Source organism: Amblyraja radiata, chromosome 2 (assembly GCF_010909765.2).
Source record: "Amblyraja radiata isolate CabotCenter1 chromosome 2, sAmbRad1.1.pri, whole genome shotgun sequence".
Lineage (NCBI taxonomy): Eukaryota > Metazoa > Chordata > Chondrichthyes > Rajiformes > Rajidae > Amblyraja > Amblyraja radiata.
In genome coordinates, this window is record NC_045957.1 from 72,435,047 (window position 1) to 72,450,229 (window position 15,183).

Below are 15,183 nucleotides of genomic sequence, written 5' to 3' on the forward strand. Positions count from 1 at the left end.
AGAATGGATCTGCCGTCCCCGGACAGGTTGGAGTTCCAGAGTTGCCCCTCGCTACAGGAGCAACTTCGACCTGCCAATCAGCACAGAAGTCCCGATGAGGTTGAGATCGGCCCAAGAACCACATTTTTGGGGAGAATTCCAGGACGAATTTCAAGTGTGCTCTCGTGATTTTGTCTAGATTAAAGGAGGAGCTGGGCCATTATTTGCTGGAAAATCGGTGGTGGACGTGTATATACATTCAACATTACAGATGTTGCACTTAATTAGCAGTACCAATGTTAAAAAGCACACGCGCAAAATACAAAGCCATATACCTTCTTCCTGACTGGAAGCTTCTGAACTGTCTTCTTTGAAGTGCTCTGTAGATTTAGACAATTTTAACACTGGCTGTAAATTTGCTGTAAAAGTAGTGAGGTGATTAAAAATAACTCAATCTTTATTATTCATGATACTGCATTGAAACAAAATGGAAAGACTTATCAAGCTAACTGTAGATTCACACAAGAACTGCAAAAGGTCTCTGTAAAATGCCTGCAGTATCATACTTTCATGTAACATCCCCTCAAGAGCATTCACCTTCATAATTTCTTTTTTGAGAGCTCCAAAAGCTCCAACTATCCATCACTCCCTTAAAAAAAAAAGACAGAACCATTTCTCTAACCCATCTCAACCCAATTGCTATAGGAACCACCATCTTTGTTAGCCATAATCAGATGTAACTATTCCAAAACACACACACACGCAATCCCACTCATGCAAAACAAAGAATGATTTTAAGAGCAAAAAGTTTAATACTTTTCTTGGTATATAAATATGTGGCCCAGAGGGTTTCCCCACTTTTAGAAAACAAAAATAATCTTGGTATTTCCTACACCTAACTCATGAGAAATGGAATGACCCCTTAGCCCCTCAAATTGATTCAACAAATTTAACAAATTCATTGGGAATTTCTGAAGATGTACGTGTAAATATGCTTCAATTTCCTGAAAGCTTTTGATAAAGTGCTACATTAGAGGCTATTGGGGGTAAATGGTGTATTGTAGGAGATAACAATGGCATGGATAGAAAGAAACAATGAGTCTTCATCTAAATCAGTGCTTCTTAAACTGGTGAATGATTCACCCAAGGGCGAATGAAATTATTTTGGGGTGAATTAAACTAGAGGGGTGAATGAAGGGTGAATTTAATTTTTTCAGATATTTATATATTTTTTTCTATACTTAAAAAAGGCAATGCCATTAAAGTGGTTAGTAAGATCTTATTGGTTTTAATGGCAGTGGAGCTGGAAATTTTATGTTTTTTTCTCTACCTATGGTTTTCTAATTTCAAAGCAGCAGGATATTTCCCAAATTTACTGTAATATAACCTTTTAGGGAAGACCAGACGAGCTAGTGGGATCATAAATGTATAAATGGCAACACTGGAGGATAGCTTTAGGCAACTGTTGAACTGTAACTTTACTTTGTGTTGCCAATTTACATACTCCATGGTTTTTTTGAGGGTAGGATGGGGCTGAAGCCCAGTGTTTAGACGTTGGAATGGTTTTTTATCATTCTAATAGAATGATTTTCCGACTCCAGTGGTAATCACTTTTTTTTTCACTCCTAGTTTTCTTTACATATTTTTAGGATGTTCAAAAAGATGAATAAAATAAACACTTAAGAAATTAGTTAATTTATGTTTTTTGCTCAAGTGACGAATTAAATTATATATAAAATTATACTGAATTATAAGACGAAAATTATCAAAAAACATAAGAAAATTTAGGGTGAATGAAATTTTGTGATAAAGACTCAAGGGTGAATGGCACCGAAATAGTTTAAGAAGCACTGATCTAAATGACAGCATGCAAGGCTCTTTGGCAGGGAAATCATGAATTAAAATCTAAAAGAATCTGCAGCTACTGGATACTCAAAATCGAAATCAGAAAATTCCAGAATTACATCAGAGGTGGCAGACATGTTGTGATCCAGCACATTTTTAGATGCTACCTGGCCTACTGAGTGTTTAAAAATAAGTTGTGGCTCATTTAAAACAGAGTGACCCCAAAGGGTCAGCAGCCTTTGGAACTATGTCAAAATAGAATGCAGTCCAAATAGTTTTTGAATATTTTTCAGATTTTGGTAGAGTCTTAATAAGAATGGATGTGAAAGGTCATCTACGGTAGGCCGGAATGCAATATTGATCAGATAAATATCTTATCAAATTAAATAGCAGAGCAGGATTAATGAGTTTAGAAGCTGTTTTGTTTCCTGGAGAACTACAACTATAATTTTATTCCTTTCACAATATTATTATTGCATTATATATGTTCATAATATACACACACACACACACACATACATATATACACATACACACATATATATATATAATATACATTAACACACACTGAACTTTTTTTTCTCCCGTTATGTACTATGTTTACATATTCTGTTGTGCTGCAGCAAGTAAAAATTTCACTATCCTAGCTGGGACATATGACAATAAAACACTCTTGACTCAAATTCTGACCAGCTCAAGTATTTCCAGCACTTGTTCCTGCGAGGCAACAGTTGAATAATGCTCACAATCTATGTTCATTCATTAATGAATTCCATCAAGCCTGCACAACTTTGATTACTTACTATGAAACTGACTGTGGTCAGAAGGCTTCCCGAAGAATTCAAAAACATGGTCACTTCTTAAGAAAGAGCGAGAGGGCGAAAAGAACAGTTGCCTAAAAGGTAAAAATTAAGAAACAACTTTACTCTTTGCACTGGACAACTGGACCTGGGCAACATCCACAGCTCAAGCAAGACTCTGTAAAATTAGTGTTTCGCAGCAATAAGGAAGCTCATGCAATTCCTTCTGCTGCAGAATGACTAGCTAACATAAATAAAAGCAAGAGTCCAAACTGACCAATTCCCATTTGGTGGAATTTCCACAATATACAAACATAAACATATATACACATACATATATATTACAGTTTTGCAAAGTACAATGCCCATTCCAGCAAAAGGTCACAACTAACGTGCACAGTGTCTGTTATTTAAAGGTATGTTAATATTTTGCTTGGGTTACAGAAAATAAAAGAATTTGTTTTTCCATTTCAGAATAATAGAGAACAATGGCATTTTTTTTAAATGTTAAAATGTTCACTAAATAAAGACATGGTAAGACATGAAGGATACACAATTTCCAAGAGACACAGTGCAAAAGTGAAATGCTTCAATATTTCAGAGTGATAACACCGTGGGACAGCAAAAGATGCAGCATTTTAAAGTTTACAGATACAGCATGGAAACAATCCCACCAAGATCATGCGAACCGTTGATCAACTGTTCACAGTTGTTTCATGTTATGCCATCTTCGCATCCTACATACTGGGGGCAATTTACAGAAGCCTATTAACAGAGCTGCCAAATTTTGTCAGAACATATCAGTATTCTAGTACCTGAAAATCAGTATTTTGCTGAGGAAATCAGTATTTTTACGCGTTGCCATTTTGCTGAAAAATGTTGTTGTTTTTTAAAATGTGTAGTCATACCCATGTAAGAGTAAAATAATGTATAACTTTGCAACCAATTGACATGTCTTCTACGCACCTTACTTGAGAGTGCATTCATTTTCATCTCTTTGTATACTGCTGTTTGAACAGCTGCTACCTGCTTTTAGCACCTGATGATGATGTAGAAGCCATTTTGGAAGCCTCTTTCTCCCTCCATCGTTCTCTCTCCCTCCTTCCTTTCCTCCCTTTTTTCCCTCACCCTCCCTCTCCCCTTCCTTTTTTCTCCATCCCTTATTCCCTCTCCCTCTCTCCTTCTCCCTCCCAGAACAGTCTGTGACCCATAGCGCTATGATTAAAGCCCATAGCGCTCCAGCCGGCAGCGCAATTTTAGCACCCATAGAGCTGTAGCCGACAGCTCTTCATTTAAATTCCCACGAGCTAAACTGACGGCGCTGTTTAAACCTGGAGCAGGACAGGCAGATCAAAGCTTCCAAAAATAATCATCCAGATCTTGAAATTTAAAATACTAATAGAATTAATCTGCTATGATTTTTAGAGGTACAGCATGACTTTTTATATCCTTGCATTTCTTAAGCAGCAAGATGAAACAGGAAGTCAGGCCGATTTAAAAAAAATCTGTATTTAACGAAGCAAAATCGTACATCCGTATTCTTATCGCATTTCCGTACAAAATACGGAAAATCCGTACTACTTGGCAGCTCTGTATTAATCTACTAACATGCATGTCTTGGAATGTGGGATGAAACCATAGCACCACGAGAAAACACACAGTCACAGGGAGAATGTACAAACTTCGAACAGACAGCATCCGTGGTCAAGATCAAACCCAGATCTCTGGTGCTGTGAAGCAGCAGCTCTACAGCAGAGTTAGAGTGCTGCCTATAAACTGCTCTAAAACCGAATCTCTTAAGCATAATCTCATAAGCAGAATATAAAACTAAAATGGTGCAACATAGCTGATAACACTGGTCTCAGAGTGATAAACTTACAGGTTCAAAATTCCATAGTTGGTTTCTGCAAAAATAAATAAATTCCAGGCTCTTTTGGAGATTATGTCATTCAGATATGTTAGCCTCAACTTGCTTGGATGGCAATAGATAAGTCCATGGTACTATTCAGAAGAGCTGGGAAATTATCCCTGGTACTAGAAATTTCTCTTATCGACATCACAAAAACAGATTATCCAATCATTCTCATGTTGCTCCTCTGCATAGATTATGCTATATTGCAGCAATGATAATACTTCAAGAAGTACTTTATCGACTTCTTTGTGTCTGAAGAAGGGTCTCGACCCGAAACATCGCCTATTTCCTTCGCTCCATCGATGCTGCCTCACCCGCTGAGTTTCTCCAGCATTTCTGTCTACCTTCGATTTTCCAGCATCTGCAGTTCCTTCTTAAACTCATCGACTTATAAAGTGTTTTGGATCATCTTGAAAGTAACATGAAATACACCACAGGAATACAATTCATTTTTTCAGATTTGGAAACTCAGTGTCTGTGAAGACAGAAACAACTTGAATATTTCAGACTAGTTAGGCAACTTTTCTGAATCACTAGCTTGGTTTCTTCTCTGCACAGTGGTACCCAACATGCTCAGTACTTCCAGTAAGTTTTGCTTTTAAGGTAATTATAATTTTGGATAGAATCTCAACTGATAAAAGTGAGTTGAATCAGAGACAATGGCTGACTATTTTGCAGGGATATGGATATAGGGAAGGAGGAAATAAGATTAAATTGGAATAATCTTGAACAGAGCCTATACAGACTCAGTGGGCTGCTGAATGGTCTCCTGTGCTATGATCATGCTGTGATTATATGAAGTCGCAAATCTATGGAAGTGATGTCCTTAACAGGAATACTATCACAAGAAACCATAAATTTATCAATATTACCTACGAGAAAAATAGAGCAAGAAGCAAAAGTTATATTTCCAGGGCAGGGAAACCAGATGTCTTTTGATTCAGGTTCAAGAACATAGCTTGGAATTGCCTACTTTGGATCAGATCTAATTTAATAAGGCACTGATGAGTGAATGTTAAAGCCAGGATCAGATAAGAAAGAACCTATTTTGGTGGAAGACATGCCATGGAAAGAGTCAAATATTTTTTGAAAGAACAGAGGTGAAATAAATCAATTAAGGAAACCAGTCTGAAATAAATTATCACAAAGTGTAGAGACGTTGCGGTAAATTAATTGTCCAAGTTGTAATAACAGTATTATGCAATGTTTGGTGGCAGTTCTGCACATAACTACAAGCATTTATGAAACCAAATGGTTTCTTGGCCATGCTCAATGATTAACAAATAACACAGAACTCAGAAACCCTTTGGTATGATTATAGCTCTATGGAGGAAGACAGAAAATAATTTCATTTATTGAAAATCCCACTTTTTTTCCCCCAGACTTGAAAGATGGGTGGTTTTGACAACTGACAAACATTTGCAGAGTTTTGTGGCCAAACACTTATTCCAGCACACAGATGCGTGAATTATCGCAATTTCTGATCCATTTGCATTGAAATAAGTCTTGCCATCCCAAATATTCTTCCTGCACTTATGGGGTAGGTAGCATTTGATCTAACTGAGGAAAGGACAACTAGTAAGCAATTTGTTAATTCATAATGAGGGACTTCAAGGCTGCTCTATCATTCATCAACATTATGCTGACCTTCTACCTTGGCCCCATTTTTACTACGTAATCATATCTCCTGAATCTCTTAATTTTCAGAAATTCACGAGTATTCAATGTTCAATGGATGAATGTCCACAGGTCTCCAAAATAAAAGATCCTAAAAAATGCATCACTCTTCTAATGAATACATTTGTTTCATTTCAACTAATGACTTACCCCATATTGAGACTATGACCTTAATTCTAGATGATTCTATTTACTCAGCTACAGCCTACTCCAAGTATCCAGCCAGTGGAGCCCTGCTAGAATTTTAAGAGTTCCAGTGAGAGCTCAAATCATTCCTTGAACACTACAGAATACTCAATCTATCTCTTCTTGTATCTAAAACAATTTATTCCAGAGAGCTGCACAGCAAGTCCCTCTTGCACTCCAACAAAGGAAAGTACATCCTCTTTTAACAATGAAACCAAAATTACATAATAGGCTGGATGCCCTCTCACCACCTGCTTTTAACTATTTATACTGTTTCATCAGGGACTGGATTGTTTTTACTGTTATTAAGTGTGAAATGTTTTAAGTTTCATGTGCGATGCTCCGGTATTCCCTGGGAAACGTCTTCTCATTTTGCACTGTACAACTGTTGCTTTGCAAGATGACCATAAAGGTTGATTGATTGGTTGATTGATTGATTGATTGATATTATTCTGTTACTCCATCCCTCATTGTAGATTACAATACTGAACTGCTCCTAGCACTGAACACAATAAAAATATGAACAGGCTCTTCAAGCCACCATCAATATTATAGCTGACTTTTCTGTCTTCAACTCCTCTTCTATGCCATTTCCATGATCTTTCAAATATTTATCAACCCTTACATATTTCTATTGATCATCCATTATTCTCTGAAGCACATAATTGCATAGATTCATTATCACCAGAAGAAACTCCACCCACCTTTGCTTTAAATGAATGGTTCCTTATCCTGTAGCCATATCCCCTTATTCATGATTATGGCACCTCATCAACTATTGTGAAAGGTTTCTTTAGGAACTTGTATGACATAAGATAAAGTTTGGTAGTTCCCAATTTTCCCTCTTTCACTCCTTTCTTGTCTAAATAGTTGCATATACAAATCTCAAAAAAGCAGGAATCACTCCAAAATCTATCGAATTTTCAAAGATGATAGCCAATGCATTTACTATCTCTGTAGCCATCACTATCAAACCATCATTGTACATGTACATCATTGACTCACTCTCACCAACATTTTAGGATTAATACCAAATTACTTCAGCTCCTCATTATTGTTATATTCTGGATTACCTCGTATTTCCTACTTTTGTATCTTCCCTGAAGGCAGAAAGTATTGTTTGATCACTGCCATTTCTTTTACCCCATTATAAATTCTCTCATCTCTGCTAGGGCTCTGCCTTTTTGTAGCAACTCTGTCTATTTTTAAGATCATTACCATTCACTGCAATATTTTACTTCCCACCCCATAGCAATTTCTTGCTCCTCATTTACATAATTCAATTTAGAACTTGTAAATGGAATACACTAACACAATACACAGCCAAAATCAAATAGTGAAAATGGCGACTTTGTTCATTTTTAATGGTGCGCATTAAAATTATCCACAAACAAATCAAAGCAAAATGCCATGAAGGATTAGTGATAGGGTCCATGTGAATAAAACAAAATCAGGAATAATCTGCTTAAGACCAGAGGAAAAAGCTAAAGATAGAAATGAGAGATAAGGGCGGGTAAGAAGGAAATGCAAAATTTAATTAAAGGAAAAAAGATGATAAGCAGAAATGGGATTCTAAAAAAAATAAGCTCTTATTGTAGAAGCCCTGTAAATAAATGCTGCAACAAAACAGAATCTTCAATGATTTGGGTCTATGGACATTTAAATGAAAACTAACTTTAGATAGACTTGCACAATGCAAAACAGACAATAGACAATAGATGTAGGAGAAGGCCATTCAGCCCTTCGAGCCAGCACCGCCATTCAATGTGATCATGGCTGATCATCCCCAATCAGTACCCAGGTCCTGCCTTCTCCCCATATCGCCTGACCCCCATATTTGTAAGAGCCCTATCTAGCTCTCTCTTGAAAGCATCCAGAGAACCTGCCTCCACAGCCCTCTGAGGCAGAGAATTCCACAGACTCATCACTCTCTGTGAGAAAAAGTGTTTCTCCTTATTCTTAAACTGTGGCCCCTGATTCTGGACTCCCCCAACATCGGGAACATGTTTCCTGCCTCTAGCGTGTCCAAACCCTTAACAATCTTATATGTTTCAATGAGATACCCTCTCATCCTTCTAAACTCCAGTGTGTACAAGCCCAGCTGCTCCATTCTCTCAGCATATGACAGTCCCGCCATCCCGGGAATTAACCTTGTAAACGTACGCTGCACTCCCTCAATAGCAAGAATGTCCTTCCTCAAATTAGGGGACCAAAACTGCACACAATACTCCAGGTGTGGTCTCACTAGGGCTCTGTACAACTGCAGAAGGACCTCTTTGCTCCTATATTCAATTCCTCTTGTTATAAAGGCCAACATGCCATTCACTTTCTTCACTGCCTGCTCTACCTGCATGCTTACTTTCATAGACTGATGTACAAGGACCCCCAGATCCCGTTGTACTTCCCCTTTTCCCAACTTGACGCCATTTAGATAGTAATTTGCCTTCCTGTTTTTGCTACCAAAGTGGATAACCTCGCATTTATCTGCATTAAACTTCATCTGCCATGCATCTGTCCACTCCACCAACCTGTCCAAGTCACCCAGCATTCTCATAGCATCCTCCTCACAGTTCACACTGCCACCCAGCTTTTTGACATCTGCAAATTTGCTAATGTTACTTTGAATCCCTTCGTCCAAATCATTGATATATATTGTAAATAGCTGCGGTCCCAGCACCGAGCCTTGCGGTACCCCACTAGTCACTGCCTGCCATTCTGAAAGGGACCCGTTAATCCCTACTCTTTGTTTCCTGTCTGCCAACCACTTCTCTATCCATGTCAGCAATCTACCCCCAATACCATGTGCCCTAATTTTGCCCACTAATCTCCTGTGGGAACATATCAAATGCTTTCTGAAAGTCCAGGTACACCACATCCACTGGCTCTCCCTTGTCCATTTTCCTAGTTACATCTTCAAAAAATTCCAGAAGATTAGTCAAGCATGATTTCCCCTTCGTAAATCCATGCTGACTCGGACCGATCCTGTTATTGCTATCCAAATGTGCCGCTATCTCATCTTTATTAATTGACTCCAGCATCTTCCCCACCACCGATGTCAGGCTAACTGGTCTATATCAATATCAATATCAGTTTTATTCGTCACTTGCGGTACAATGAAAAAAAAAACACACAAACACACAATAAAAATTTAACACAAACATCCACCACAGCATCATCACTGTGGTGGAAGGCACAAAACAATTTGGCCAGTCCTCCTCCATTTTCCCCCGTGGTCGGGACCTCAACCCTCTGCAGCCGTCGCTGCGGGCATCCAGGTGTGTAGACAAGGCAAAGTCCAGATAAAGTCCAGGTAAGTCCTGAAACGGTGCTTCCCCACCGGGAGCGCGGCTTCAGGTTGGTGTAGGCCGCAGGCCAGCGGTCGAAGATTTAAAGACTCCGCTGCGCTGCAGCCGGATGCACCACAGACCGCAGCTCCTCTCAAGGGGTCCCCGGCGAGGGACCCCGCTCCTGATGGTAAGTCCCCGCCGCGCCCGCGGTAGAAGTAGGCCGGCTGTCGGAGCACTTCTCCTCCCAGGTCCCCAACGAGAGATCCCAGGCTGCGGACGCTGCGCTAGCTGGAACTCCGCAGACCGCGGCTTCAGGCTGCCGCGGGGCCAGCGAACGGAGCGCTCCCCTCCGGCGAGGGCTCGCCCGCTCCGCGACAAGAGTCCACGCCGCGCCTGCTGCTGAAGCCCCGGGCACGTCTCCGGGAAAGGCCGTGGAGGAGGCGACCAAAACGTTTTCCCCCTAAACCCCCCCACACAAGACACACAGAGAGACACCAAAAACACACATTCGGACACACTAAAAAACTAACACGCTTCTGGCAGGGCTGCCGGCTTACAGCGCCCCCCACCGACCTTTTTCTCTCTCTTTTTTCTCCCTGTTTTACTGTTTCCCTGTTCCCTGTTTCCTCTGTTTTCTCTCCCGCCTTTCTTAAAAAGTGGGATAACATTAGTCACCTTCCAATCCACAGGAACTGATCCTGAGTCTATAGAACATTGGAAAATTATCACCAATGCATCCACGCTTTCTAGAACCACTTCCTTAGGTACCCTGTGATGCAGACCATCAGGCCCTGGGGATTTATCAGCCTTCAGTCCTATCAGTCTACCCAACACCATTTCCTGCCTAATGTGGATTTCCTTCAGTTCCTCCATCACCCCAGATCCTCTGGCCACTACTATATCAGGAAGATTGTTTGTGTCCTCCTTAGTGAAGACAGATCCAAAGTACCTGTTCAACTCATCTGCCATTTCCTTGTTCCCCATAATAAACTCACCTTTTTCGGTCTTCAAGGGTCCAACTTTGGTCTTAACTAATTTTTTCCTCTTCACATACCTAAAGAAGCTTTTACTATCCTGCTTTATATTCTTGGCTAGCTTACCTTCGTACATCATCTTTTCTCCCCGTATTGTCTTTTTGGCTATCTTCTGTTGTTCTTTAAACATTACCCAATCCTCTTGCTTCCCGCTCATCTTTGCTACGTTGTACTTCTTCGCTTTAATTTTTATACTGCCGCTGACGTCCCTTGTCAGCCATGGTCGCCCCTTTCTCCCCTTGGAATTTTTCTTCCTCCTAGGGATGAACTGACCCTGCACCTTCTGTATTATTCCTAGAAATACCTGCCATTTTTGTTCCACTGTCATCCCTGCTAGTGTATCTTTCCAGTCAACTTTGGCCAGCTCCTCCCTCATGGCCCCATAGTCCCCTTTATTCAACTGTAACACTGACACCTCCGATCTACCCTTCTCCCTCTCCAATTGTAGATTACACCTGACCATGTTATGGTCACCACCTCCTAATGGCTCATTAACCTCGAGGTCCTTTATCAAATCCGGTTCATTACATAACACTAAATCCAGAATTGCCTTCTCCCTGGTAGGCTCCAATACAAGCTGTTCTAAGAATTCATCACAAAGGCACTGTACAAAGTCCCTTTCTTGGGGTCCAATACCAACCTGATTTTCCCAGTCTACCCGCATGTTGAAATCTCCCATAACAACCACAGCATTACACATCTCCCATAACACCACATGGTTATACTTTATAAACAAAGGGGACATCAATACAAGGTAAAGTAAAATTCGCACTTTAGTTTCAGATTGTCACCAACAATTACCTTATAATTGACTCTATATCAGAGTGCTTCCTGTCTTCTCTTGTCTGAGAACTGTGATTGAATGCCCGCAATACAGTCTTGCCAAAAGCATCAAGAGAAATATCCTTGGGAAGCTTCATTTAAAGAAAAAGAATTTCAATTACAGAAAGTAAAAAAGTGAAGACGATGGTATTCACGACCAATTTAACTTGCAACAGATAGCATGACATAAAACACGGCAACTAAGAAATGCTGATATTTATGGTAATAGTAAGTTTTACTATAAAACCTCCAACGACATGGCTATTAACATCCACATACAGCAAAATGTTAGAAATATTGAATACTCGTTTAAAATCCTAACATATGATCAGAAACCAAGCATCTTTAAAAATCATTTTAAGAGGGTGTCAATATTTCTGACAATGGTGCAAATTTATTCCCATCAAATCCTTCCAAATTCTACCACTTACAGCCCAGGGACAATTTATAAGAATCAATTAACTTACCAACCCACATTCTTTTGGGCCGTGGAAGGAGGACCCGTTGGAAACCAATGCTGTCAGAGGAAAGAATGTGCAAACTTCACACAGACAGCATCAGAGCCAAGGTCTAGCATGGAGTGGCAACAGCTCCGCTAGCTGTTTGACCCAATTTTGCAAGGGTTTTAGAGATTGAAGCTTGGACTGAATTTCCATTGCCTGTTGCAAAATCACCAACTAAGGTATTTGCCATTCCTGAGAAGTGAGGAGTTTCTTCAAAGGGTTGCAATTCTTTGGAATTCGCTACTCCAAAGGACTGTGGATATTCACTTGTATTCAAATCCAAGGTAGAGTTTTTGGACAATAAGTGAAGCAAGAGATACGACAAGCAGATTTAGTAGAAAAAGTCAAAAGTTAGTGATTCATAAATAATTGAAAATAGTAAATTCAAAATGATGCGCTTGTCTAAAGAAATGATTTGGAATTGTTTCATAGCCAAAGAGCTCAAGTGAGTTTCCATTTTACAATTTAGTGATCATTCAGAAGTAAAATAAAAATTGTTTAGCAATATTAGCATACAACAAAAACTGTTTCCACCATCAAATAACTGCTGTATTTCGCGGTGATGAAGACGCACCTGCGTCGAAGACGCACCCCCATTTTGAGTTGCTAAATTTGGGAGAAAAAAAAACATTCGCCCTGGTGGCAGCCATTTGCATTGCATTGTGTTTATACTGCTGCAAGCCACCTCAAATCCGTGCGCTCAACCTCGGAGCAGAGCCCGATCTAATAGAGCCACAGGCTGCTGTGGGGCCTCCAGCGGCCCACTCCACCAACACCTCGACTTTCAACGCGCTGTTTCCTCGCCGCCCACGGCCTCCGCGACCCAGGTCACCTCCGGTTCTAAAACATGGTGGGGGGGGGGGGCGGGGGAGACACAATGAGGCCGAACATCTCGGACAGGGGTCGGCAACCTATGGCCCACAGGCCGGATCCGGCCCATAACCCAAAATCATCCGGCCCGCAGGAGTATTGTTTTTCAATTAGTTTTCGCGACCTGGGAACTGTAGCCAGTCCCGAGGTAAGCGAGCCCACGTGGGCGTTACAGCAATTCCCCGGGCAGTTTTGCTGCAACGTTTCACAAAACATGGGGCGGATTGCCCCAGCCTCTCAAAACTTGGAACTCCCAGAGTGCATCCAAGCCACCAGCCCACTCACCGCCACCGTTCCTCCCATCCGTCCACCGCCACGAAAGAATTAATTTTGAAAGAAAGATTTCATTTACAACTACCTCACTGTCTCTCCCACCTTCTCCCCACCATCAATTTCCTTTCTCACAAGAGTCAAGTTTTTTTTTTAATTGTCATACTATACTGGCAATGGAACAATGAAATTCTTACTTGCTGCAGCTAGAGGCCTATGAACAACCTAACCTTCGGCCTCCAAGACGCAGGTAATTTTTCGGGCCTTATTTTAGGGTAAAAAATAGCGTCTTCGACTCCGGGAAATACAGTAAAACAAGTTCAAAGATGCAGTCATGCATTAATTCTAATTTTATGCAAGATGAAATTGATGCAAAAAATATAAAGTAAGATTAGATTACTATCTACGCAACAATTTCATTCAACACCTTGAAAATTAGCAATTTTAGACAAAACTTACTTTAGTTAAAAACTCCTGAAGATCATGGTGTGTTTTTCTCACAGTACACGTTGAATGGTCAGTCCTTATGACCTTAAAAACAAAAGTAAAACAATGTTAAAGATGCTGATTGCAGAATAGCAGTCCATTTGTCCAAACTTGTACTTTGTTTTTTGTATTTTAAAAAAATCAAACTTTTCCCTCTCCTTCAGGTTCAGAGCAAACAAAATTTGCTCCAATGTCAGAACTTCAGCCGATTTATAATCAAGAGGCCAATGTCATATAACACAGTGTACCTCTAATCCCAAAAGAAAAATAATTTTCCTTCAATGCGATCCCACCATCGGTCACATCTTCCCATCCCCATCTCTCTGTGCAACTCCTTGGTTTGCTCATCCCATCTCAATCAACCCACCTTTCCCCAGGCACTTTCCCCTGCAACTATAGACTTTTCCCTACACCTCCCCTCTCACTTCCATCCAACGACCCAATCAACCCTTCCAGATGGGACAGAGGTCACCTCTTCCAACCTATTTTAGTGCATTTCAAGCTCTGTGTGGCCTCCTGAACATCAGCAAGGCCAAGCATAAACAATACGACCATTTCACCAAACACATATGCTCTGGCCGCCAAGACCAGTTGAGCTCCCGACCTCTAATCACTTTAACTCCCCTTGGCCTTTTCCATTGCCACAGTGAGGCCACATGCAAACAGGAAGTACAATGCCTCATATTCCACGTAGGGTAGGCGGCAACTGAACAATAAGAACACTGAATTCTCCAATTTCGATAGTTACCTCCTCCCCCTTTCCCATCGTCATCCTGCTCCATTCCCCTCTTCTGTACACTCATCTCCCATGCCCAACTCCCATATTTCATTTTTACCACCACCATTTCCCCTCCTCTCTGTTCTCTTCCACTCATATCACTCCATCTGGATTTACATTTCACTCCTCTTATTCCTTCCTTATCTGACACCCTTTCAACTCAATTTCACGAACCCTTTGTCACTTACTTCACACATTTGCCAATTAACCCCCCTCAGGCTTCATCTCACCCTACCTCTCCTTTCTGGCTTTTGGCTGGAAAAAATTTCATCGTTTTACTGCCATTTTGGACACCAAAAAGGTGACATTAAAAACTGCCATATTTACTCATAAATATTTAATTAATGAATAAACTTCATATGGCCCCTCATACATATATGTTTTGATATTGATCTAAGAAAATATCTTCATCAATACCAGGAGAAAAATACAGTAACATATCAGGTATTCCGCCTAGCAAAGATCCCGTAACTGCCGTTGTGCTAGGTGTTCATTGTCGCACCGACCGTTATCGGTAGCCCCGTAAGTTAAACCAGAGGCTCCAAACCTCTAATGCTTTTCACAAACCCAACGAGGTATCTTATTGTAGTAGCGATTTTTGGGTGAGTTGACAATTTTTTCTTATTTTCCAATTTCATATATCAAAAACATTGTGGTGTCAAAAACACAACGGCTGTTTACAATATATTTTCTGACTTTTTTCAAATCAATAAAAATATTTTTTGGACATAAAT

The 15,183-nt window shown here is 40.4% G+C and overlaps 1 protein-coding gene across 6 annotated transcripts in view; it reads right to left on the reverse strand.

The window, feature by feature from the left end:
- Positions 1-15,183, reverse strand: part of zcchc2 (zinc finger CCHC-type containing 2) — a 98,175-nt gene that overhangs the window by 46,661 nt on the left and 36,331 nt on the right. For 3 of the 6 annotated variants that reach the window (XM_033048831.1, XM_033048809.1, XM_033048856.1), the window contains exons 4-7: positions 13,645-13,716; positions 11,522-11,634; positions 2,628-2,719; positions 315-398 (exon numbers count right to left, since the gene is read on the reverse strand). In XM_033048831.1, coding sequence (XP_032904722.1) covers positions 315-398; positions 2,628-2,719; positions 11,522-11,634; positions 13,645-13,716 — 361 coding nt within the window. The remainder of the gene's footprint in view (positions 1-314; positions 399-2,627; positions 2,720-11,521; positions 11,635-13,644; positions 13,717-15,183) is intronic. The other 3 variants (XM_033048820.1, XM_033048841.1, XM_033048848.1) reach the window with 2 other exon arrangements.